At 42.3% G+C, this 27,694-nt stretch overlaps 1 protein-coding gene across 1 annotated transcript in view; it reads right to left on the reverse strand.

The window, feature by feature from the left end:
- NBEA (neurobeachin) overlaps nt 1–27,694 on the reverse strand; it is a 4,581,458-nt gene that overhangs the window by 2,359,134 nt on the left and 2,194,630 nt on the right. The window contains exon 36 of the mRNA XM_044072852.1: nt 24,060–24,674. Within this exon, the coding sequence (XP_043928787.1) occupies nt 24,060–24,674 (615 nt within the window). The remainder of the gene's footprint in view (nt 1–24,059; nt 24,675–27,694) is intronic.

Raw genomic sequence — 27,694 nt, forward strand, 5'->3', positions numbered from 1 at the left:
CCATCTTTTCAGAGCATCAGTTTATTTAAGTTTGTTGTCCTACAGCAATTAGTGATAAACATCATGGGGGACCTCGGGGACTGCATTTGGAAGAAAAAGAACTCTTTTGGCAGCTGTGACTTTATGCTGTCCTCTAATACTAAAGGTTTTTAGAAGATAATATATTTTTTAAATTATTTAACATAATGAAAAGTTTACCCTGTTTGGTCAAGTAATCCACTTATGTTGTGTTATGTGATTAGATAAAAAGTTTTTTTTAATTACAATAGGTTTTAAAAGGTTGATTCCTCTTTAAAAATTGCAATAAGCATGATCATGTGATTAACTCATTTATTCTTTTAAAATGAGTTTGGAATGTTACAATGTTGCATTTGAAAAAGCATTTTGCACTGGTTATAAGACAAAAGCACTTGTGCAATTGTTACTGTGTGGATGTCACTGTTTAATTAAAAAAAAAAACTTTTAGAATAAATGGCAGTTTGAATTTGCAGCTCTTCCAGTCTTTCGTGCCTTAGCTTTGTGAACCTGTTTGTTCTCAGTGTCTCCCCTTTCAAGTTGATTGACAGTTTGGGTGTGCAGAAGGTGCCCTGAAACTTTGGAAGCGGTCAGTTATATCCTTGGCAGGATACAACTCATATAGCCAAGGCTCATGCACCACTGATCAATATGATGATCATCAAAAGAATACTACAAAACTCTTCTATTTTACGTGAATAAAGAAGTTATGTTCTTACCATAACATTCCATGTGAGTTGTTCATCTCGCCTTTGTTCTTACACGTGGGTTCGGAGCCAATCCATCGGCTCTGAGTCGGCCGCTTTCCAAGCTCAAAATCTTTGAGTAGCTCGAGGCACAGTCCCTATCCCATGATGCTCTCCTACCAACCCCAGATCTAGTTTGCTGAACCAGCAAGAAAAAAAACACACTAAGCAACCACAACACAACATGTATATAGTACATAACTATTTACAATAGCTAAACGATAATCTGGCTGGAAAGAAAGACATTAGCAAGACCAACCAGACCAGACATACTTGTTCTTCCAGAACCTGGAGGGGGAAGGTGGGAGGGAGTGTAAGAACAAAGGCGAGATGAACAACTCACATGGAATGTTATGGTAAGAACATAACTTCTTTATGTGAAGTTGTTCAATCTCGCCGTTTGTTCTTTACACATGGGTAGCGTCCCAAGCACCCTAATCCTGGGCAGCTCACGGGAGTATATTCCTGAGAACGGTGGAACCAAAGGAAGCCCTGTCCCTGGAGGCCCTGTCCACTTTGTAATGAGTGATAAATGTACGAAGTTTGGACCAAGTAGCAGCTGCACAAATGGTGTCCAAAAGTAAACGGGCTGCGTGGGCTAGAGACGTAGAAACAGCCCTGGCAGAATGAGCTTTCACTTCACGTTCTAAAGGTTGTTTAGCTGAAGAATATACAAATTTTATACAATCAGAAATCCATTTGAACAATTTAACTTTGGATACCGAAAAACTTTTCTTATTGTCTGCATAGGAAACAAATAGTTGATCAGATTTCCTAAATTCTTTTGTTCTGTCTAAATAAAACATCAATTGTCTGTGAATATCAAAGCTTATGTAACATGTAGTCCAATCTATTAGCATGATGTCTGAAAAAAGTAGGAAGGTCAATAGACTGGTTCAAGTTTGCCTCGGAGCAGACCTTAAGGAGAAAGGTTGGATTTGTTCTTAAAGACACTCTGTCGGGGTAAAAGACCTGATATGGAGGCCTGATAGAAAGTGCTTGTAGTTCAGAAACTCTACGTGCCGAAGTAATAGCCACCAGGAAAATTGTCTTCCAAGAAAGGAACTTCAAAGGACAAGATGATGCAGGCTCAAAAGGGGGAAGCATGAGTTGAAATAGTACCAAATTTAGATTCCAGGGAGTAACAGGATGTCTGATAGGTGGCCTAAGGTGATGAGATCCTTTCAAAAAGGCTTTACATAATATGTGGGACAATGTTAGAACCACTGCATCTCACATGGAAGTTAGATATGGCAGCCAAATGAACCCTTATCGTAGAAGCTGCCGCGCCATCGTGGAAGAGCGAAGTCAAGAATTCCAGAATACTATGAATAGGGGCGACATAGGGATCAATACCATGCTGAGAAGCCCAATGAACAAATCGCTTCAATTTTCTGTTGTACAGTTTCCTGGTGGAAACTTTATGAAAGGAAACTAGAATATGTTCAACTGCGGGAGACAAATCATGTGACCTGGCTAGGTTGGGAAGTGGAGCAGCCAAGCTGTCAGTTTGAGGGAGACAAGAGAGGGATTAAGAACTCCTGACGAATGAGTCAAAAGGTCTGGCACTGGGTCCAGAACCAAGGTTCTTCCACTTGGTATTGCTGCAGGAAGGGGAACCATATCTGCTGAGGCCAAAACGGGGCTATCAGAATAACAGACCTTCCCAAGCTTTTAGCTTTCTGTAAGTATCTGGGGATCAGCAGGATTGGAAGAAAGGCATAAAGGAGACCCGAGGGCCAATCGTGTACGAGTGAGTCCCTTGGGCTGTGTCCTGGTGGGGGATACAGGGCAAAGTAGCTTCTGCATTTGTCATTCATCGGGGATGCAAAAAGATTGCAGCAAGTCTGGCCCCATCTGCGGAATATCCTTTCTGCCACTAGTTCTTTGAGGGATCACTTGTGAGGCAACAGAATGGCTCTGCTCAGTTTGTCCACTATCATGTTGGATGACCCAGGTATGTGCGTTGCTATCAGAAAGCGCCTGGTGGATACAGCCACTGCCAAATTCTCAGGGCCTCTCAGCATAAGGGGTAAGACTTGGTTCCCCCTTGCTTGTTGATGTACCAGAATACCGACATGTTGTCTGTCTGTATTGCAATCGTCTCTCGAGGTAGAGAGTCATGAAAGTGTTGCAACGCTAGAAACACCGCTCTTACCTCTAGGACACTGACGTGCAAATGAGATTCCATGTTTGACCAAGTGCCTTGGACAGTTCTTCCCTGAAACAACCCCCCCCCCCCACCCTATCAGGGAAGCACCCGTGGTCACTGTGGCTGTGGGAAGGGGAAGTACAAATGGGCGGCCTACAGTAACTTGGTGGCTGTTGAACGACCAAAGGTGGTCCTTTTTGCAAGGATTTGTCAGAAGAATCCTGTGTGACATTGGAAGCTGTTGATAAGACCACTGTGTGAATAGTAACCATTGGAGTATCCTCATGTGCATTCATCCCAGAGGAACCGCTATGTGTGTCGCTGCCATGGTGCCTAATATCTTCAGAACCTGGAATGCAGGAACTTTCCTTTCCATTAACAAATGGGACACTTGACTTTGTAAAGATATTACTCTTTCTTGAGGCAATCTGACCCGGGTGGTGGTGGTGTCTAGATCTGCTCCTATAAAGGAAATATGCTGCGACGGCAATAAAGCAGATTTTTTCGAAATTTAAGGTTATGCCCAACTTGGAACACAGGTTGATAGTGTAATCTCTGGCATGAATCAATTGATGCCTGGTGGGGGCAGTGAGGAGCCAGTCGTCCAGATATGGAAGCACCCAGAATCCTAAATGTCTCAGGTGAGCCGTGACCACTGCCATACATTTGGTGAACACTCTGGGGGCTGTGGTGAGACCAAAGGGCAGAGCTCGGAACTGGTAGTGACTGGCCCCCAGCCGGAAACGCAAGTGATCTCTGCATGGCCTGGCCATTTTGATGTGGTAGTATGCATCCTTGAGATCTATAGAGCACATCCAATCACCCGTTTTGAGAAACGGAAGTATCAATTGAAGCGTGACCATCTGGAACTTTTCCTTTTTGACAAAGGTGTTTAGTTTGCTGAGGTCTAAGATGGGCCTCCAGTCCCCTGTTTTCTTTGGAACTAAAAAGAACCTGGAGTAAGTTCCGGATCCTATCTGGTCCGCTGGGACTGGCTGGATGACTCTTTTTTCTAGCAGTCTTTGAATTTCTATGGCTGCTAGATTCCGTAGACTGGGTGGAACATCTGGGATTCTCATACGAATGGAAGGGGATTCTGAAAAGGGAATGATGTATCCTCTGGTAACTATGCTTTTTACCCAAGAATCTGATGTAATTCCTAGCCAGGCATCTAGGTATAAAGCTAAGCGACCCCCCGACTGACTCCAGAGCAGGACGGTTGGGCCTCTTCTCAGGAGCGCGGATAGGGTTTTGCCAAGGAACTGCTCCCGGTCACCCTGGTTCTGCGGACCCCCTCTGCCACCTGGGCGGTGTCTACCATTATAACCCCCTCCTCTGCCCCTGGAGGGGGGTTCACTATGTGTGTTCTGGAAAGCTCCTTGGGACTTTCGGAACCACATTTTTCCACCTTTCTGCCCTTTGGGGTATGGTCTAGTGGGGGTGGAAAAACAGACTTCTACGGCAGATAGAGTCTTTCCTTCCTGCTCACACCTAGGAGTGTCACCTTGACTTTAGGCCCAAACAAGGAAGAGCCATCGAATGGGGTATTAACAAAGGAAGACTTGAAGGCTTCCGCAAAGGAGCATAAGCGCATCCAGGATCGTCTCCACAGAGCTATAGCTGAACCTGCTGCCTGGCTCGATCCATCAGCTGCATAAGAAATGAGCCGCATGGACAAATTCACAATAGAATTAAGGGTGTTAAGCTGTGCCGTCACTTTCTCAGAAATAGCATCATCTGTTTTGCCCTGTAGAGTATCTCCAAGCTCTTTGAGGAGATCTCAATGAAGACGGGTAAAGTGGGTTAAATAGTTAAGTCATCTCATTGCAAATGTCGCAGAACTAAAGATGCGTTTCCCATATCTGTCCATCGTCCTAGAGTCTTTATTAGGAGGATGAACAGAAGAAGAGGTTTCTGACATATCTTTCTTGGTGGCCGCCACCACCACCATGGCATCAACGGGGATTCCCTTAAGAAAAGACCTGTCTTGAGGGGAGGTGATAAATTTGTTGGGCCTCCGAGGGACCGGTTCCATGGAATCAGGAGACACCCATGCCCTTCGAACGACCAAGTCCATTAATTCGTCAAAGGGCGGAGTAACCCAGGAGGTGGACGGTTGAGACCCAAAGGCCTTCAGGAGCACCGACTCATCCTCAGTAGGGGTTAGGGAATGCCAGTCAACCCTATGCCTTAATATTGCCAGGATGTCTGCAAATGAGACATCCTCAGAGGAGGACCGTGGGGACCCTTCTGATTCCTCTAAGTCGGTGTCTGATGTTAAGGATTCCTGAGGGAAATCCAAATGTCTCCTCTTGCACACACTCTTTCTAGAAACTTCATCAGTGGGGGCGTCTGGTGAAGTCTCCGTCAAGCAGGGGTCACCCAATGGGGTTACCTGAGGCTCTGGGTCTCGACGCTTGGTGGGAACCTGTGTTGTAGAGACAGAATGCGGCCCTTTAGGGGAGGAAGAAGAAAGATCCGAAGAGCTAAGGATCTTTGCAGACATGACCCTCCTCATGGCATTGAAGGCACTGGTTTCCTGACCCAAGGAGTCAGCCAGTTCCGAAGAAGACTGCAACCTCCCAGGGGCCGAGACCACGGGCTCCGAACCAGAGGATGGAGCCGAGCTCATCTGCACCGAAGCCCCGAGAGGGAGAGTCAGAACCAAAGTGTTGGTTCGACTCTCTCCCCCTGAACCAGCGAGAGAGTGTCGGCTCCGAGATTCTTCGATCAGAACCGAAGTAGTCAAGGTTGACTGGGCAGAGGGCACTGGAACAGGCCTCGGCTCCAAGGGTTCCACTACTATCAGATCCTCTCTTTCCAGCTCCAAAGGCTCGGAATGGCCTCGAAGGAAGAGTAGAAATCGTGGCGGGGGGGTCGTAGGCTTCGAAGTCAGTCGGGACGAAGCCGAAAGCAATTTGGCCAGAGCCAGGTAAAAGCCTCTGCACCACGCGGTCCACATCGATGTCCGAAAGGGTCCCAGAAGAACGTGTCGAAGGAGCCGAAGAAGCCACTGACCTAAGGATCGGGGACTTTAAAACTTCCGACACCAGCTCCAACACTGTGATTTGGCTCCGAGGTAAGAGTTTGGTGCACAGCTCCGAAGGCTGAGGAGCTGGTGACCGAGTCTTCCCAGAGGTGCTCAGAGCAGAGGACCTGTGCTCCGATGACACCTTAGAAGACCTCGACCCCTTGGCGGTCTGGTCAGTCATGTCTAGCGCTTCCTGAAAGTCTGGCTTCAACAGCCCTCTATCCACCAATTTCCTTCACCTTTCTAACAAAACCCTGCCACTGAAGGAGAGGCAGACAGAGCAATCCTCTTGCAAATGTACTGGACCCAAGCAGTACACACAAGAAACGTGGTTATCGGTGATGGATATCTTCTGTCCACAGTCACACCTCTTAAATCCTGATTTTTGTTTCTCAGACATGATACCAAAAAAAAACACAAATATCAGATCCCTGATAAAAATAATGTCAATAATCCGTTAAGATACTCCTAGAAAGTTCAGATCCCTGAAAAGCAAACTGACTACAAGTATTATTTTAAAAGGTCTTGTCACAAAAACGTCAGATGCAACAAATCTAATAGCACCAACAAGTTATGAACAAGGAGGGGATAGGGAAATAAATTGACAGAGCCCTGTCAAGGAAAACACAACTAAGGAAAGGCCAAAGGCCTAGGAGCAACCTCCCCCATTTAGAAAGACAAAAAAATATTATACAGTTAACTGACTGAAACAACAAATACGAATAATATTAATAGTTTCACATATATCAGATCCCTGATAGCTAAATAACTAAATATATATTCTTCTAAGAAGAAAAAAAGGTTACTGGCCAGAGCTTCCTCCGAAGATCGTGCGATCCGTTGCAGCGGCAAACTAGATCTGGGGTTGGTAGGAGAGCATCATGGGATAGGGACTGTGCCTCGAGCTACTCAAAGATCTTGAGCTTGGAAAGCTCCAAACCCACGTGTAAGAACAAACGGCGAGATTGAACAACTTCACATCTCTTTTTCTGCTTCACTTACAATCTGAATAGTGACTTTCCACCCCAAAAACTGACCTGCACACGGATTAAAAAAATAAACGCTGCAAACAACCCCATTTAAAGTGCAACTTTTTTTTTTAGTGTTTTGATTTAAGGCATGTACAGTTTGGGTGTTCTATTACAGTTCCTGTATGACTACATGGAGAACAAATGAATGACATCACACTGCAATTTTTCTAACTTTGTGCAGCTTAAATAGAAAAATAGCATTAAAACACCAGGGCTGGGTTCTTATTAGAAACATTTTGCCACCAGCTGAATTCATTCTATTCAGTCCTCTCACTCAGCATGAGCAGCAAACTGATATTCACACTGCAGCACAAAGAATGGGGTATTTTTCTCTGAATCCTTGTATGTTGTACTTAACGTATTCAAGCTTATTGTGCCTTTTTTTGTATACTTCTAGTTAAGACCAATAGCTCCTTATGGCGTCCAGACCTTTCTTGGTACTGACCTTTTTAATTAAGTGACTTGCCAGCTTATAATAGGCAGGATTAGAAAGAGCATGATTTACTAATAAAATGACATTAAGATTGTTAAACTAGGATGTGCCACAGTTGAAAAGCCTTGAATATCTTATGCTTTTTAAGTTGATTTTTCAGATGTGTGTAGCTCTAAGAGGTGTGAAATTCCACGACATAGTTGTTAAGGAGTTAAATGACCAACCAACAATGTATTTTTTGTTTTTACTTTCAATACAATATTAACATGACAGTGCAAATGCAGTTGTATTTTACTATATCCTGCCGATCTATAATAGACATATATGTCACAACTTACTTGTCAGGCACACTTCATACAGAGGCATCCCCATCCTGACATGTACTACTACTTAACTACTGTTCTACCTATTGATTCCTGTCTCTCATAAAAATGAGACTAGAGACCAATTAAAAATCCTTACTTCACTGGATGGAAAATGTTCCTTTGACAGGAAAATAATTTCTTACAGAAAAGTAGACCGGTCACTGGTCAGAATACCTTACCTCCCTTAAAGAGGTCCTAATATACTTCGGTGACAAACAAAATTGAAAATTAGCTCTTAAATTATTCCATTTCATTGTTATCACTTAATACAGCATTTCAAATTAATTCAAATACAACAAATGTTATCTCTTAATACCGTTATTTTTGTGTTGCATGATTTTATTTTCTGTAAAATGCACTGTACTATGTGAATGCCACATAATATCATGAAAATGTGTGCATCTGTTTGTTTACTGGGGTAGAGCACTACTCCAGCAGGAATAAGTTCAAGCTCAGCCTGGAAAAGTGAAGCTTACTGATTTTCAAGTATGACAAAAAAGGAAATTATTTTCCTGGCTGCCATGGGCTAACACACTTCTCTAAGAAAGGTACGACAAAAAACATCCCTGGTCCATCATGAACATCCGGAAATGAAACAGTTTATAAACATAGTTATGCTCATGTGAGAACACATGGGCAGTAAGTTAGTTCAGTGCCTTGCAGCTGTTGAGGACAGGGGCTAGTACCACCTGTGCAGAATCTGCATGTTCACCTCATGGCTGCATGGGTTTTCTCTATATAAGCATACAAACAGCTTCCATGAGGTTTTCAGTGCACATACCTACCTACCTTACAGCTGGCATGCCACTCACCTAATAAGCCGTCTAATGCAGAGGTACTTAAGAAGTCTCTTCCTAAGCCTCAAAGGTGGCTGAGGTGAAAGCCTGACTCTCAAATTCCTCAGGAATAAAATGTACTTTCACATACTCACCTCAGATGAGTCATCATACCAACCCATCTGTACCCATTAAGCACTGTGAGCCAAATGAAACACAAGGAAATGTCCTAGTTATTGGTGATTCCATAGTGAGACACATGTACATTCCATACACCAGGCTTGGCATAGATACGATTACAATAAGGTGCCTCTCAGGAGCCAGGATAGATCACGTATATATTGGGTTCTCAAGTCAAACTTTATCTCCATCTCTGACTGCGTCCTTTACTATGTCTTTTTGTTTTGTGTGTGATATACACCCAGGATGACCTAAAAACAGTCCATATGGACTGGTCTTGCACCACAGACTGTTAATAAATCCATAAACAAACTGTCAAAAACAACCTATGAACCTGTATAGTTTTCATCCATCTCCCAAAATACACTGGCTTTACTTGGTACTCTCTACAGCTAGGATGCAATGTTTCTTATTCTCACTCCTATGGTCTGGGTCATGCCTGCTTACACTACACGAAGGAGCAATTCATTTACCTACTAACAAAGTTAAGCTCAGCATAAGCAAATAATCTAAACTGATCCTCGCCATTCAGAAATGTAGCACTATAAGAATCACCTGTAAAAAAGCAAATGGAATGCTAAGGAAGCCTGCAGAAAAAAAACATTCATGCACCTTCCTTTAATTAACCCCCAAACACTTTACAAGCAGGGCTGACTCCTCATGACCTATAGGTATTCACTTTTTATCAGCTTCTGTTTAGAAAAGGCTCATATGTTTATCGACAACTTTATTGACAACTATCATGTCTGATGCTGACTCAGTTCATTGCCTAGTAAACGTCAAGTGTGTGTTCTGCTGTGTCCATTAGATATGAAATGAGTTTATTCCTCAGTTATACTACACAGTATGTTCAGCACAGAACAGCTTTTGTTCACAGTTCTTGTACCCTGTTGATGACAATGCTACTAGTCTGACTGTCCTGCTCACAGCCATCCTGGAAGGAAGAAGTGTACTTCGCCTATGGAAAGTGAAAATATTTATTCACTAAAAAGGTGAGATGATTGATGACATTTACACAAACTGGTATAACACACAAAATCTGACAAAACACCACCTACACACTTATCGGTGAATAAAATTCAAATGTTTGTCAGATGAAAGTTAAATCAAGTAAAACTAATGGTACAGATGTGCTAACCTTGTGCAAGTCTTTGAAACTAGCAATATATTCTTCACTTCAGTAGTTGACCCTGTAAGTCAGACTCTGAGTTTTAACTTTGACCTCTAACTGTCCATCGTTGCTTCTATGTTTACGTAATATGAGCTGTCTGGCTAGGGATCATATGTAAACATCTACATTTTTTAATAGTCTGTACTTGGCATTCTATTCTATAGCTGAAAGCAGCAAAGGAGCAGAAGACTTGGGCCACCGTCTAAGAAATGACCAGAAACTTATCTATGGGATTTTAAAGGGAACAAGAAACGTGTACTATCATCTTAATACAGCACAATGAACCGAAAAAAGATGAAATTCCCAAACGTATCCATGGAAAAAGCATAAATAGTAAAAAAAAAAAAAATAAAAAATAAAAAAATAAAAAAAATTACTGTGTTAGACAACCTTTTGCTGAAGCTTTTTATATGAATTTAAATTGTTACTAAGTGATTATCCTCAGATATGTACAATGATTTGGAGCCATTAGTCTAGTAGCTAAATACAACACAAGCTGTAAAATAACACCATTTATCATTTTGTTCACTCAAGAATAATGAAACAAGGATAATTCTCAAGAAATGATTCAAGAAGAGCTTAAGAAGCGTACGTTATTTTCCTCTCCTTTCTTTTTACAGAAACCCTCAGAAGTGAGGGATAATTCTTCACAGACTATGTCGAAGGCTACATTCTTTAGCACTAAAGTTATAAATGGCTTCCTTTCCTCCTCTATCTAAAGGGAGCCTTGGAAATGGTACAGTGCATTTTTACAGTCATAGTTTACACCAGATTAATCTGTAATAAATTTCTCACCATCAGTTCTGGTTGATTTTAAGATCAGAGGTCACTATACCATTAAGATGTTTCTGATTTTTACACTATTAAATCATTCAGTCCTCCTTTAAAGTGACACTTCTGATGCTATATTGTACAGCTTTGAGTGATTAAAATCAAAATGCACTTCTGTTACTCTGAAGTACTTCAGAAAAAGATGCCAAGTTCAGAAAGTTATTGAAATGTTTCCCTAATCTGTCATGTTTTATTCCTGATTTCAAAGGTAATGTTCTGAAAGGTCTATCCAAGTAAAAATAAACGTGTCAATGATTGAGATGAGAAAAACATTTCCTTAGGCTGATACACTTACAATACTTACAGGTTAGGCAACTGTCATCCATTAGTATTTTTTTTTTTATCACAGAGGAGTTTCTGAGTCACACTGACCTCAAGAATGAAGACTTAAAGGTCAATAAGAATAAAAAACTTGGAGACACAATATATAGACAAGATGTAAAGCTGATTGAACATTACCTCTTATAGTGCACAGAAGTTGGATAAAACAATATAAAATAATTTTAATAGAAACAAAAATAAAATGCTTCCAGTCACTCATTTCCTGTAATACTACCTAGAAGAATGTTCATAATTAACTTGCTACTTGGTACTAGCTTTAGAATTTATTAACTACGTTTAAAATATAGGATAGGGTTCAAAAAATGATGACCACCCACGTTATGAGAGGCAAAAGTTTACAAACAATTTTGATTTTATTTGGATGCTCCTGCCTTTTATCTTCTTAACACAGTTAACTATCTTTCAACATTTTATTTACAGCATTCTGTTAAATGGGTTACTTCCAAAGAGTCTTTAGTGAGATCCAATCAGAGTACTACAACAAGGCGAACCTGATGTGACGTTATCAGAAAGCCAATCAAATGAACTAAGCATGCTTCTGTGTAGTGTGTGTGTGTGTTGGGGGGGGGGGGGGGAGTAGAGTCATGTAAAGTCTGCCCAGACAACATCAGCAAGCAAGTCTCAATTCCCAGACATTTAAGAGAAAAGCACAAGTGTTAACTACCATACCACTATATTACCCAAATCTTAAAGACCATGGCAAAAGATCATGATCAAACCTTACACCCCCAAGCTCAGCAGTAGCAGAACTTAGTACTACATTACTTGCTCCTGCCTTGGGGAAGTGGACAGCTGTTAGTATATCTGTAGTTAGAGTATCCTGTACACCCCGCTGTATAGAGCAGTCTCTCTCTGTTAACCTGCGAATGCAATAAGCCACAACCTAAGAGTGGACCTAACACAGAGGAGTGCAACTGTTAGTCCAGTCTTTTTTCTAAAGACCTTTATTAAATTATCACTTAAGACACAGGCAAACATACATTAACAGGAAAGAAAACAAACTATTTTAACATTTTTCCATTTAAATATAATACATGTCACATATATTTATCTTTGCTACTATCATCAGTCCAACATTACAAACATTGCTGAATTCCTGCCTTCCCTTAAACCTCACTCCTCCTGAACATTATTTTGCATGCATTTTCCCACAATTTCCATTTACTTCTATCTAATTTGTTCTTACAATATACAATACCTCAAATACAATTGCTGTAGACTTTGATTTCCATTTTCTAGTAACTGCTTTTTTGGCACCACAAGAAGGTCTTACTTACTATGACTGTTAGTCCAGTCTTAATCACGCTACCTTTAAATGTCTGACAAAAAAGACTAACAGTCATGCTCAAGAGGATGCCAATGTTTATGGCAGCTCAGAAGGCAGCCACCACACTTATAGTCAGATGATAATCACGATTGTTTTATACAGTAATAAAATAACTGTATTAATGAAAAGACATGAATGCTTTAAATTACTTACCGAAAGAATTTACTTTACACCAAGTCGTAATGATTAATCACGTCTGGATAAATTACAGCTACTGATTCATAAGTCAATGCCTCACAAAAAATTAGCCCACCATATTCACACACTTCAAATTCTTGTTCCAAACACAGGTCATTCAGTTGTGGGGAATACACTGCCAGCCAAGTGCCACTGCAAATACTGTGAAGGCAGCTAAGTGTTGAGCCAAGAAAAAATACCCCTTGGGAGAAGGGTAATGCTTATATGCCCTGTGAGACATAGCACAGAAACATGTATGGAGGGTCTTCCAAATGGACTTCATCACTAAATGAATCAGTGCTATCCCTTAAGATTAGAGTTTAGGAAACTCAAGGTACTCCAGTACCTGCCTATGTATTCACCAATGTGGAATCTCACCTCCTCACCTACTTTTTAAAGACTGTGTCAATAAATGATGATTCCACAGATGGGGAATAAATGACCTGAAATGGGGATGGTAGGAGAGATTGCCTATGGATAGGGTACCCTCCCAGCTTGAAAATCTGAAGATACTTTGCACCTGTGCTTCAGAAACTATCCTCCATGTCACTGATGCCAGACATACTGGCTTGTGAAGTGGTAATGGCAATGCCCTTATCAATCTACACATATCCTATGCTAGAATGAACCTGGGTGGGTGGCCAACTTTTTATTTCTTTTGTTGACTGGCTTAATTCTACTAGACTAGTAACTTTTTTCAGGGGAATACCAAGGTGGCATTTACACTACCAGGAGAAATTTGCCCAGAGCATCAGGGGAACTTCCTCTACTCTTTTCAACAGGTGCCATGGGATCATTTACATCCACCTCAGCTACCATTAACTTCAAGTAGACTACACCTTGGTTTACCACCTCATCTAAAAGACCACACACTTAGTAGTGAAGCACCGCCCTGATATTGCACTGCACTCACAGCAATCACTCTACCTTGTGTGGGAATAGAACCCAAAGGCTTCCGCACCAATGGGAAGTGTGCTACATTGTTTCAACACTGAAACTGTTAAGATTGCATCTTAGCTAACTCCAAGATCTCAGACAAAACACAGGACTCCTTAGAAGAAACTACCAAAAACAGGTAACCTTTGCAGTATCCCTGGGGCTGTGCTCTTGACAGAAAAGAACATCTGGAGGTAGTCCAAGGCATTCGATATGGTTGATCACCAACTTTTAATTCACACCTTGCAAACATTCTGTCTAGATACTAGAGCCTTTCAATGGTTTCAATCCTTCCTGAATGGTCGACAGCAGGCTGTCCTCTGGCAGAACAAAGTCTCTAACCTTCTACCTAACACCCTTGGAGTACCACAATGCTCTATACTAGGGCCCTTGCTGTTCATCTTCATTAACGAATGTATTCATAGACAACTCATGCACCACCTAATCCAAAATCGCCTTATGGCAGACACTCAGCATGGCTTCCGTCCTCATCACAGCACTACTTCAGCCCTCCTAGCCTTTACTAACACCATAAACCATAATCGCAACAATAATTATATATCCTCAGCCCTCTTTTTGGATCTTTCCAAGGCATTCGATATGGTTGATCACCAACTTTTAATCCACACCCTGCAAACATTCTGTCTAGATACTGGAGCCCTCCAATGGTTTCAATCCTACCTGAATGGTCGACAGCAGGCTGTCCCTCTGGCAGAACAAACTCTCTAACCTTCTACCTAACACCCTCGGAGTACCACAAGGCTCTATACTAGGGCCCTTGCTGTTCTCCATCTTCATTAACGACCTTTATACTGTCATCCCAAAAGTCAGCGGTATCCAATATGTTGATGACTCTACTCTGATTTGCTCAGCCACATCACCAGTAGAGTTATGGTCAGCTACCCAGACCACCTTTAATACAATAGAAAACTGGCTTTCTGAACATCGTCTGATCCTAAATCCCAAAAAAACTAAAATGCTGTTATTTTCACCAACACGTAGGTCTACCGCTTTCACCTTTACCATAAAATCAAATGATGGCACAATAATCTCCCCTGAACCATCTACAAAACTATTAGGTGTCATCATAGACAATAATCTCAAATTTGACCTACATGTTAACCAAACTATCAAAACCATCAATAAAAAACTAGGGTCACTTTACAGAATAAAAGCCTTCCTAACCCCTCCAGCTAAAATTACCATAGCTCGCTCTCACCTTCTTTCAACCCTTCTGTATGCATCCCCTCTACTCTCGAATTTGAACAAGATTGTCCTTAACAAACTCTCAATTTGCTACAACCACATTGCCAGGTTTGCCACTGGGCTGCCTTTTAGGACACATCATTGCATCAATCTAAATCAGCTTGGTTGGCTTGAACTACCTAGCCTAATCCAGTATAACCAACTGATTATGGCCTATAAAATCCTCTATAATCCGGACAATACTCCTATCACCCCCTATAACAATCCTAGACCGCTTCGATCCTCTAAGAAACTACTAATTCAGACTAGCAAAATTAATAACACAGCCGGTGATTCTCTCTTTGCAAACTCTGTAAGTAGATCCTGGAACTCTCTTCCAGCTGATATTACCTTACTTTCCCACCTTAGGTCAATTTAAAACTAGACTCAAACAACATTTGTCACTTAACTGGCTATGTCAATGTATCAAGCCTGGCTAACTCGAATGTGTAAAAATCTGTTAACCAGTTTACTGTGTAATTTAATTTAATCCTGACTTGTGCTCAGGACTAACTGTAACGTGTGGAACTTGTTTAACTTGCTTACTTATGTAATCTCTGTAAATAGTCTGTTTGTAATATGCAATGCTGGTATTTTGTAATGCTGTATCTGCTTACCCTTGGAGCTTTTCTCCCCGGGCCTCCGCTGAAAATGGACATGCATCCAGTCGGACTATCCCAGTCAACAAATGTAAAATAAAATAAAAATAAAATAAATAAATGACCTTTATACTGTCATCCCAAATGTCAGCTGTATCCAATATGCTGATGACTCTACTCTGATTTGCTCGGCCACATCTCCAATAGAGTTATGGTCAGCTACCCAGACCACCTTTAATACAATAGAAAACTGACTTTCTGAAAGTAGTCTGATCCTAAATCCCAAAAAAACTAAAATGCTGTTATTTTCACACATAGGTCTACCACTTTCACCTTTACCATAAATTCAAATGATGGCACAATAATCTCCCCTGACCCCTCTACAAAACTATTAGGTGTCATCATAGATAATAATATAAAATTTGACCTACATGTTAACCAAACTATCAAAACCATCAATAAAAAACTAGGGTCGCTTTACAGAATAAAAGCCTTCCTAACCCCATCCAGCTAAAATTGCCATAGCTCGCTCTCACCTTCTTTCAACCCTTCTGTATGTATCCCCTCTACTCTCGAATTTAAACAAGACTGTCCTTAACAAACTCTCAATCTGCTACAACCACATTGCAGGTTTGCCACTGGGCTGCCATTTAGGACACATCATTGCATCAATCTAAACCAGCTTGGGTGGCTTGAACTACCCAGCCTAATCCAGTATAACTAACTGATTATGGCCTATAAAATCCTCTATAATCCGGATAATACTCCTGCACTTAAAAATATTATCACCCCCTATAACAATCCTAGACCGCTTCGATCCTCTAACAAACTACTAATTCAGACTAGCAAAATTAATAACACAGATGGTGACTCTCTCTTTGCAAACTCTGTAAGTAGATCCTGGAACTTTCTTCCAGCTGATATTACCTTACATTCCACCTTAGGTCAATTTAAAACTAGACTCAAACAACATTTGTCACTTAACTGGCTATGTCACTGTATCAAGCCTGGCAAACTATCTAGAATGTGTAAAAATCTGTTAACCATCTTACTGTTTAATTTAATTTAATCCTGACTTACGCTCGGGATTAAGTCTAACCTGTGGAACTTGTTTAACTTGCTTACTTATGTAATCTCTGTAAAGTCTGTTTGTAATATGTAATGCTGGTATTATGCAATGCTGTATCTGCTTACCCTTGGAGCTTTTCTCCCTGGGCCTCTGCTAAAAATGGACATGCATCCAGTCAGACTACCCCGGTCAACAAATGTAAAATAAAAAAAAATAATCTTGGATATCCTACAAGATGCAACCTCTAGGGGCTCTTGGACGCATTCCACAGAAGGTTTGTCAGCCTACTTGTCCCAAGTCTCCAAGGTGTACAACTTCATAAAGGTGTGAGAAGAGCAGAGAATGAAAGGATGCGTTTGCAAACTGACCATAACAGTAGATCTTCAAGAGAGAGAGAGATTGGTGTAACCATAATGACCAGTGAGGCTGTGTTGGTTCCAAGCATTTTCACTCTAGCTGTATGGGATCTCCAGCACAGCTGAGCTCTTGTCCCATGCTAACATTAGTTGTCAAGTCTTTTAGCAACTGTGCCTCATTGAAGCAACATTGACATGCATCCAAATCAGTCATTCTGAGCAAGAAACTCTACGAGGGAGATGTGCTTGTGGTATATAAATTGCGAACATAAACTATACTTCTGTCAGGTACTTACCATAAAAATAAATCTTTGGAGAGAGGGAGAGAGAGGAATGAAAAAAAGATGGGTATACCCACTTTCTGTTCCCTTTCTATGTAGGCATACTTTCATCATTTGTTCATTTGTCTCTGTACCAATACTGGACTCTGCAAAACAAATGACAAATGGTGTGGCAGGCACTCACATACTGTAACACATCATCTTACATACTTGAAGCTACATACAGATCTTACAGAAAAGTGAATTTGCAGTTGACAAAATCCCAAAAGTCTAATACAATCACATTTCAAGTAATAAGTAGAACTCATACGCATTTTGATAAGCAACAGAACTATATGCAAGGAAGGCTTCACTGTTACACTGACACTACTCACAAGACCTGATTTTTATGCATTTTGTCTCTGCTGCCAGGTCAACTATCAGCCCCTTCTTGACTTAATGACCATGTTCACTCTCACATCACCAAGAGTTGGCTGATAGGGCCATCATTTGGCAGCCATCAGGAATGGTTAGCACTTTCTCTCTTTTTTTACACCCTATAACCTCATGCTTGCTTGGATTCTGCTAGGAAGGTGGGACATGCAATGGGTTGATGGACATTGGGCAATCCCTCACTTCTGGAAAGGCAATCCCTCACTTCTGGAAAGGAAGTATGCCAGCATCAATCCCGCCCACCAACCTCAGATTACGACAACCGGATTCCCTGGTTTCCATCAAGGAAATAATACCTTGCCCCGGTTTCCCTGAGTGTGCACAATCCCTCTCTTCTTAGTGGGGGAGACCAGTGAGCCACTCTCCTCCTCTGCCTGGCTGCTCCAGTGGCAGGCTGCTAATCATACTCTGGAAAGAGGCTTTCTCAAAAGACTTAATGTTGTAGCCAAGTACCTTACACAGCTACATTAGCTTCTTCAGGCAGGGTCAATGTAACATTAAATCATAACATCTGGGTGCATACCCAAGCACTACTTGTCAGTTATGGGAGGTGAAAAGTTACAGGGTACCCTTCTGCACAACCATACCAAAACCCAAACCACTTCTAAATATGCTAATTTGTAACATATGTTGGATATGTGAAAAGTTCTCTATGCAACAACTTCTAAAATATCTTTTGCAGAAACATTTCTGGTTGCTGCTGCCTTCTATTATGTGCTCACTGCTTTGTAAAGATTTTTCAGCATTTACGGCATTGGTTACACCCAATCAGTATGAGTAATCAATGCCTTTTAAATGTTGTAATCCTAACCATAAAACTGTAACCATAACCTTAAAACTGCAACAATGCTAAAACATACAGTTGTGAAAAATCTTACCATAACAGATGGCCTTCTTTTCACTGTTGCAATATCCCTTACTAAATTAATTCCCTGCCAAGGGTAGCCCAACGTCTGGCCAGTTTACCAAAGCCTTAGGATTTTATAGACATATGTCACATGTATGCTCCCCGCTCAGGACACAGGGCATAAATGTGATGTACAGACTTGCATACCTCAGAACGGAATAGCCCCAGGAGGAAAAACAGTCCTAGTAAGTAGGAGGAACATTTGCATCCAGATGGAGAAAAAAGGAAGAGAGTAGAGAAGACAGGGGAGGAAGGAGAGAGCAAATACTGCAACAGTGAAGAGGAGGACCTCTACTGTTATGGCATGATTTTATACAACTATACTATGCCCTTCCATATCCCTGTTGCAGTATTCTTTACTTAAGGGAGAGTACCAAAGCCCAAGAGGAAACTTGGGAGGAGAAAGACCCAGAAGACCACTCAAGAAACCCATGAGGAATAGTTGTGGCAGTCAGCTCTTGCTCTGGAGACAACATCCAATTTGTAATGTTTAGTAAAATTATGGACAGAGGTCCAAGCAGTAGGGATAGAACTGGTATCCAATCCTTTGAAAAAAGCACCAGAGGAAGCCATGGCCTTGGTATAATGAGCCTTCACAGAGGCAGAAAGTCTTTTCCCATGAAAGGAGTAACAAAAAGAAATGGCTTTAGAGATCCATGAAGAAATGGTTTGCTTAGAAACAGCCAAACCTAGAGATCTGGGATGAAATGAAATAAAAAGCTGCTCAGACATGCGGATGGCATTAGTTTTACCTACATAATATCTGAGCTGTCTATGCAAATCCACGGTGTGAAGAACATTCTCACCCACAGACTGATGAGAAGGAAAAAAGGAAGAGAGTTCACACAGCCTACCTTGACCTTGCAAAAGCCTTTGACACAATACCCCACTCGGGCATCATAGACAAACTCACCAGCTTAAATGTAAACCCATATGTCACAAGATGGGTTGCAAAATGGCTCAAGGACAGAACCCACAGGGTCAGAGTTGCTGGAGCTATGTCAGACTCTAAGCCAGTCACAAGCGGTGTCCCACAGGGCTCAGTCCTGGGACCCCTCTTGTTCGGCATTTATTTTTCCGAGGTACAGACAAACATAGGAGGATTGTGGTTGACAAAGTTCGCAGATGACTGCAAACTGGGCGCCATAATTGATACTCCAGCGGACACAAACATCCTTCAGAGAGGCCTCATAGAAATGGATAATTGGTGCCAGAGCCATGGCCTTAAGCTGAACGCCAAAAAATGTATAGTCATACCCTTTGGGAAAAACAAGGTACCGACAAATTACCACATAGGCGGTAATCCATTAAGTACAGAAGAGGTAATCAGGGACCTAGGGACCCAGGTTGATAGTAACCTCTCATTTGACACTCACATTGCCAAAGTGGTTAGGAAGACCTTCTATATTGCCCACCTTATCATGAAGGGTTTCACATCTAGATCAAGAGAGGTCATTGTGCCCCTGTACTCTTCTCTTATCAGGCCAATGATTGAGTACAATGCCCCATTTGGGATGTATCTCACCCGACACCTGCAGCAGTTGGAAAGACCCCAAAAGTTCCTCACCAAGAGGATAAAGGGTCTTAAACATATGTCATATGCTGCCAGACTGAAAAAACTCCAGCTCTATTCAGTCGCATACCGCCTACGCAGAGGTGATCTGTGCCTGACGTACAAGGCCATGTCCAATCCTGAATTAATGGACATGCTCCACCTCAGAAAATCCAAATCCATCAGAGCCACGAGAACAAGTGACTTAAACCTCAACACAGAAATAAATAGGACGTGCTGGAGGGACAGATTCATAACCCAGAGGCTCCCTACACTCTGGAACAGAATCCCAGTCCATGTTAGGCAGAGCCCCTCACTGACTCTATTCAAGAGAAATCTCGACGAGTGGATGGGAGATCGTAGGTTTACCCCGGGGGTCATCTCCGTGTCACTACTAGACAGAGGCATAGTAAACTAGACCCTAAAAGGGCGTAGTATTCTCATCCTAAGGGGTGGTGTAAGCCACATACACTCTGGCTAGGCTTATAAATGCCCTAGGGCAGATAGCCTAGTACGAACCTCTGAACCTAATTAATAGACTGATTAAGAGAATTCATTAACCATCTTGGGCATAAAAGAAGGATTAGTACGAGGAGACACACTATCCTTATGAAAAACAAAAAAAAAAGTAGGAACAGCCGTAATAGCCTGGAGTTCAGACACACTCTTAGCTGAAGTAAGAGCCAAAAGAACAGTCTTCCATGTACAATGTTGCATGGAAACTGGAGCTGCAGGCTCAAAAGGAGCCTGAATCAATTTTTCAAGAACAAAGTTAAGGTCCCAGGAAGATGGAATAGACTTCCTGGGAAGCCTGATATGAAGGCCGCCTTTAAGAAACTGCTTGACGTTAGAACTAGAGGCCAGAGGAAAAGTTACTGGAAGACAAGCAGAAATAGCTGAAAGGTGAGTTTTAACACAAGAATATGCTAACCCAGCATGGAGCAATTCACACAAATAAGAGAGCCAGAGGGATCTTCACCAAAAGTTGGTCCTGGTTATGATCAAGGCAACAAAAAGAAAATCTCTTCTATTTGGACATATGGGATTTCTTGGCAGTGTGTTTCCTGGCCTGCTGCAGAACCCCAAGCATGTCCTCAGAGAAAAGATGTCTGAAAGGGATCAAAACCCTATCACTCACAATGTCAGGTAAAGAGTGAACAAGTGAGGATGAATGAGAAACCTCTCGTCTTATGTAAGTAGGTCCACCCTGTGAGGTAACTTGGGGTGAGTACTCTTGGCTAGAAGCAGAAGAGGGAACCAATGCTGTCTGAGACAAAAAGGGAGTCACAGCAAGATTTTGAGAAAGTCCAGCTCTATCCTGAGCAGGATCCTCAGAATCAAAGGAAGGGGAGGAAAGGCATGGAGAAACATCCTCTTCCAAGAAAAATAAATGGCGTCCACCTTCCAAGCAAGAGGACTTGGGATTCTGGTGCGAAAAAGAGGAAGCTGTCTGTTCAAAGGGGAGGCAAGAGAGACCTACATGAGGAGTACTCACTGATGGACAATGTCCAGAAACACATCTCTGTGAAGCATCCATTTCTGAGCCTGTGCTTTGGACCTGCTCAGAGAGTCTGCCACTATATTTTGCTCTGAAGGAATGTATACAGCCTGAAAACATGTAGAGCTAGTCTGCAAAGAAGGTAGGACCATGTCCCCCCTTGCTTGTTTATGTACCACACATCACTGTGGTACTGTCTATAAAGATTCTGAGGCACCCTGGAAGATATAATGAATGAAAGGTCTGAAGGACGAAAAAGACGGCTCTAATCTTCTTGATACGGATGTGGTCTGACCTCTGCTGAGGAGGCCAGAGACCCTGGACCTTGAGGGGACTGAAAAAGGCTCTACATCCCACGACCAAAGCATCTGAGAAAAATTCATGAGAGAGGACTGGGGGCTGAAAAGGAAGTCCTGAATTGAGACCCATCTGATGCATCCACTACTGAAGCTCGAGTCTGAGGCAGGTAAGAAGAGGGACTTGAAAATCTACAGGATGACTGTGTTGGAGCCATACTGACTTTAGGAACCACTGTAGTTTTCTCATATGAAGCCTGGGTGGCGGTACCATAGGAATGGTGAATGCCATGAATCATAGTGCCCTTAGAAACTCCCTGGCTGTAACTTAAATATGAAGGCGGAAGTGAAAAAAAAGTTGAGTAGAGAAAGAGCCTTGGGAAGGGACAGGGAAGACAGCATAGGGATGGTCTGCAGCCTGCTACAGAGAAACACATGATCTTGAGAAGGAATCAAAACTATCTCATTCAGATAAGGAAAGATATGAACCCCTCTCATTCTGCAAAAAGCAATCACAGGAACAATGCATTTGGTGAAAACCCTTGAGGCAGTAGAAAGGCCAAACGGCAAGGCAGAGAACTGAAAATGCAAGAAACAAACAGAGAAACACAAATATTTCCTGAAAAGGGGATGAATTGGGAGGTGAAGATAAGCATCCTTGAGATCCACGGAGACCAGGAAAGCCAGGGGAAGAAGAAGAAAAAATAGGATCTAAAGGGATAACATCCAAAAGGAAGGGATCTTCAGAAAGATATTGAGCTGAGAGAGGTACAGGATGGGTCTCCAGGTGCTTTCTTTCCTGGGAAGCAAATACATTCTGGAATAAAACCCCTTGCCCTCCTGGGAAGGGGGCACAGCTTGAATGTGCCTTGTGCCAAAAGACCCTGAAGTAATTCTGGGAAGAAAGGAAGCTGTTCCTGGGGAGGTTGAGAGATGCTCAGAAGAGGAAGAAGGGATTTCTCCTACCATGAAGTATCCCTGATGGATGAAGGACAGAATCCGAGAGTCTTGAATGATCCTGAACCAACTGGGTAGGGACAGGGAAAGACAGAGATAATTGAACCTGGTTTATGGAAAGGGGAAGCAAACAGTCTGGCAGAAGCTGACTTATCTTGAAAAGGATGCATCTGAGAAGTGGGAGTCTGAGTAAACTTAGCAGGAGGAACCTGCCTAGAACCCTTCTTACCTTTGGGAGTAGGGCGAGGCTATCTGCGAACAAAAGTAGATTTAGACGGATAATTCTTCTGGAACTTAGGAACAGGAGAAACAAAAATATACTTCAATTCCTGCAAAGACTTGCCTTTGTCTTGCAGAGACTGAAAAAGTTCAGCAGCCCCACAACCAAATAGGTTATCATCAAGAGAAGCATCCAACACTGTAGCCTTAATATCATCGAGCAAAAGCTGGAGATGGAGCCAAGTGCAATGTTTCAAAAGAGAACCAAAAGCAGCAGCTCTAGAGGAGGCATCAGCTGCACCATAAGTGCATTTAATAGAGTGGAAGACTACTTGAGAAGTACAGACCAGTAAAGAGAGTGCCGAGGCCTTCTCTTCAGAATCAGGAAGGCCTGAGATAGCCTGGGAAGCCTTAGAATGTCTAAAACACACCTGGTCATATGGGTCTGGTAATTAATAGCCCAAAAGACCAAGGTGGCAGCAGTATATACTTTCTTGTCCATGGCTTTACTGTCCTTGTCAGAAGGAAGTAGTTTAGTAGAAAGCAGATGGTTTGTCAGAAGAGACAGACACTACAGAAGGGTCAGTAGGAGGACATTTGTAGAGGAACTTACACACATCAGGCATGTTGTGTAATCTGTCAGGTTTCTTAGGGGCTGGATTTTGAGAATTCAGGTCCACAGAAGTTGCTGAAAAAGTCATCTAAAAGGGCAGCCAAGACTGAAGGGACAGCACAGCGCTTAGGGGACTCCATCTGGAGGAGCTCATAATACCTCTTTTGAATATCAGAAACTTGAGAACAGTCTCATTTAAAAAATTGCATCATACAAGAAATAATATCCCCAAAACAGAGTTCTTCAAAGGGAGAGTCTGGGATAACAGAGTCTTCCCCATCACAGCCATAATCCAAGGGAGAAGGGATCTAAGAGGAATATGGCAAAGACTCTTCCCCAGAATCCAGTTCCTCTTCAGAAGAGTCTTGCTATCTGGGCCTCTTGAGTGGGTAGAGAACAAAGGCAGACCAGGTACAGAAATCCCTTGGGGAGATTTCAAGGCTGTCAATGCATTAAATAACCCCTGGGTAAAATCCTGCCATTCAAGCTGAGAATCTTTAGGAGCAGGCGAAACACGCTTACGTTTTTGCCTTTTCTTTTGAGGGTCATCTACCCTAAAAACCCCATGAGGATCAGACCCTTGCCTACACTCAATTAACATAGTAGGAATCTCTTCCTGAACCAGTATCTGTGGAATCCCCCTCATTCCCTCTGAAATAATCAGTGGAGGTTCCTCTTCAACATCTGAAACAGACACCTGCAGAGCCTCCGAGGACATGCATGAAGTTGGATCCATGCCGGCCTCCAATATAGTCGTGGCAGAGGAAAACAAAACAACCACCAGGCAATCCTCCAGACTTTCACCATCCTCGAGACAGACACCAGGAGGAGGCAGGACAGCAATCGAATCAGACCCAACTCTTCTGGCCTTCTTGGCAGGCAGCTGACTTTCAGGACAGGAAGATTCCGCCATAGCACCCTGCGCCAACAATTTAAAATGTTGGTTCTCCAGGTAAATGGAGAAAGAGGAGAGAAGACTATGCAGGGTCTTGGGGACAAACGCTTGGCACAGAAAACACTGCTTATGGTCTTGAGAAGCACCCAAACAGAAGAGACACTGCTCATGACAATCCTTATGTAGAATCTGCTTCCCACACTGACATTTCCCTTTTCTGGATGACATGTAAACTCTCAAAACTAAAAAAGTAAGAAAAGATAAGAAGAAAACCAAATGGGGCATATTACTCAGCAACCACCACAGAAGGAGGACCTTTCAGATAGATGATCAAAGATGGCGTTAGGACTGGTGGCAAAGAAGTTCTAAGGTATGTGCATTTCCTTTATACTCTACACCTTCAGCAGGAAGCATACTTGTGACATACAACATCTATAAAATCCTAAGGCTTTGGTATAATGGCCAGAAGTTGAGCTACCCTTAGAAGGGAACTCCTTTTAGTAAAGAATACTGCAACAGTGACACGGAAGGACATCATCTTTTCAAAATGGTAAGAATGAAGCAATTGTATGGTAAAGAAATCCATTTTATGAGAAGTTGTTGGCATAACTCATGGTTAGTGTAGTGTGCAATGCTGGTCTTCAAATCCAAGTAGGGATCCAAACAAAGCTGAAACAAATATTTTTTTATTCGCAAAATCGGATAAAGTGCTTTTGTCCTAACAAGTCCAGGACTTCATCAGAATAAGTTAAAACAAGCCTAAAAGATAGTTAAATACCATTTTCAAACCAGACATCACTTGCTTATTTTGTCTAATACCAAATAGTTTAATTAAACCTCACTAACTCCTCTTCTTAAAGAACTATAACTAAAAGACTGTTTGCATACATGACAGTGGTTCAAACTGTTCAAGATTTTAAATGTTTTGTTGGCATCTCACCTAACTGAAAAAAGATTCAAGAGGAAAATAATATGTACAGACAATCACATCAAGTCAAAAGAAACCACAAGGTGTTAAGCATTCTGTCAACTCAGAAAAACATTTTATACCCATTTTATATCCTAGGTGTACATAATTTGAATACAGGCTTAATACTAATATGGTCACTCAAACCTGGGGGAGGGGGTAAAGGCTTTTAGTCAAAATAGCCATAGGAGCTCTTTATATTCCAACTACCTTTCCCAGTCTCCTCCCCGGGATCAATGTTGACTAGTTCTAAAAATTTAAATTTAGTGTGTCATATCCAGTAAAAAGAAGTTACATACTCACCGTAACTTTCCATCTGTGTTGTCCACTTTCATTCTTCCTCAAGCTGTTGGTTTGGTTCCAATCCTTGGAACCAACTCAGCCGCTACAATAGCTTGTGGCAACCAAAAACCTCTTGAGCTCATCCCTTACCCACAATGCACCTATCTCAATTACCTCAGATCAAGTTTGCTGACAGAACAGACAAAAAAGGTAAGACACCCTTGATCACTATAAGTAAAAAACTAAGAGCTCTCATAAAATCATCCAAAGCAAATTTTGAGAGAAAAATAGCTAAAGACTCAAAAGACAATCATAAGGCCTTCTTTAGCTATGTTAGAAACCTGGGAGGAAACTCCCAGATATGCTCAGAACTAGTTCAAAATGATGTGAAGATTACTGATCCTACGGACATTGCCAACATACTGGCTGACAGGTTCAGTGCAAACTTCTCCCCTCCCCAAAGGAGAGATATCTATACCAAATGATTGCAGCCCCCAAACATCTCCAACGCCCAAGTGAGAACTGCTCTCTCCAAAGCAAAAACACAGCATCCATGGGACCTGATGGTGTCCCCGGCTGTGTGCTCCACGAACTCAATGAGGAATTAAACCCACAGCTAGGACAGCTGTTTAATCAGAGCCTTACCTCTGGATACGTACCCAGGAGTGGCGCACTGCAACTGTGGTCCCACTTCACAAAGGCGGTGCCTCCACCGACCCTGGAAATTACCAGCCCATTAGCTTGACAAGCCTTATCTGCAAAGCCATGGAGAGGATCATAATGGACCTCATAAATAAAGACATAGGGAATTTGCAGACTTTGGATCCAACCCAGTTTGGCTTTGTCAAAGGCAGATCATGCCTTTTAAACTTGGTTGACTTTTTGAAACAGTCACCAAAGCCATTGATGAGGAAAGGCAGTCCATACAGCCTACCTCGATCTGGCGAAGGCCTTCGATACAATACCCCACTCGGGTATCATTGAAAAACTCATCAGCTTAAATATTAACCCATACATCACAAGATGGGTTGCAAACTAGCTGAGTGACAGAACCCACAGGGTCAGAGTTGCTGGCGCCATGTCAGACTCAAAGCCTGTCACAAGTGGTGTCCCACAGGGCTCAGTCCTAGGCCCACTCTTGTTTGGCATCTACTTCTCCAAGTACAAGCAAACACAGGAGGGATATGGCAGACAAAGTTTGCGGATGACTGCAACCTGGACGCCATAGTAGAAAACACATCTGACACAGATATCCTTCAGAAGGGTCTCACAGAAACGGATAACTGGTGCCAGAGCCATGGCCTAAAGTTAAATGCCAAAAAATGCATAGTCATACCCTTCGGGAAAAACAAGGTTACCCCTAGCTACCAAATAGGTGGCAATCCACTGAGCACAGAAGAAGTTATCAAGGACCTGGGGACCCAGGTTGATAGTCTGTCATTCGACACCCATGTAGCTAAAGTAGTTAGGAAGACCTTCTACATTGCCCACCTTATCATGAAGGGATTCTCATCTAGATCAAAGGAGGTCATTGTCTCCCTCTACTCATCACTCATCAGACCAATGATTGAGTACAATGCCCCATTCGGAATGTATCTGACCCGACACTTGCAGCAGCTGGAGAGGCCACAAAAGTTCCTCACCAAAAGGATAAAGGGTCTCAAAAATCTGTCCTATGCTGCCCGACTGAAAGAACTCCAGCTCTATTCAGTCGCTTACCGCTTGCTCAGAGGTGACCTTTGCCTAACATACAAGGCCATGTCAAACCCAGATTTGATGAATATGCTTCACCTCAAAAAATCTAGATCCATCAGAGCCACAAGGGCGGGAGACTTAAACCTCGACACGGCTATTAATAGGACGTGCTGGAGGGATAGATTCATCACCCAAAGACTCCCTATGCTGTGGAACAAAATCCCGGTATATGTGAGGCAGAGCACCTCGCTGGCCTTGTTCAAGAGAAATCTTGACCAATGGATGGGAGATCGCAGATATACCCCAGGGATTACCTCA

Source organism: Protopterus annectens, chromosome 5.part1 (genome assembly GCF_019279795.1).
Source record: "Protopterus annectens isolate FY-2018-M chromosome 5.part1, PAN1.0, whole genome shotgun sequence".
In the NCBI taxonomy this organism is placed as follows: Eukaryota; Metazoa; Chordata; order Ceratodontiformes; family Protopteridae; genus Protopterus; species Protopterus annectens.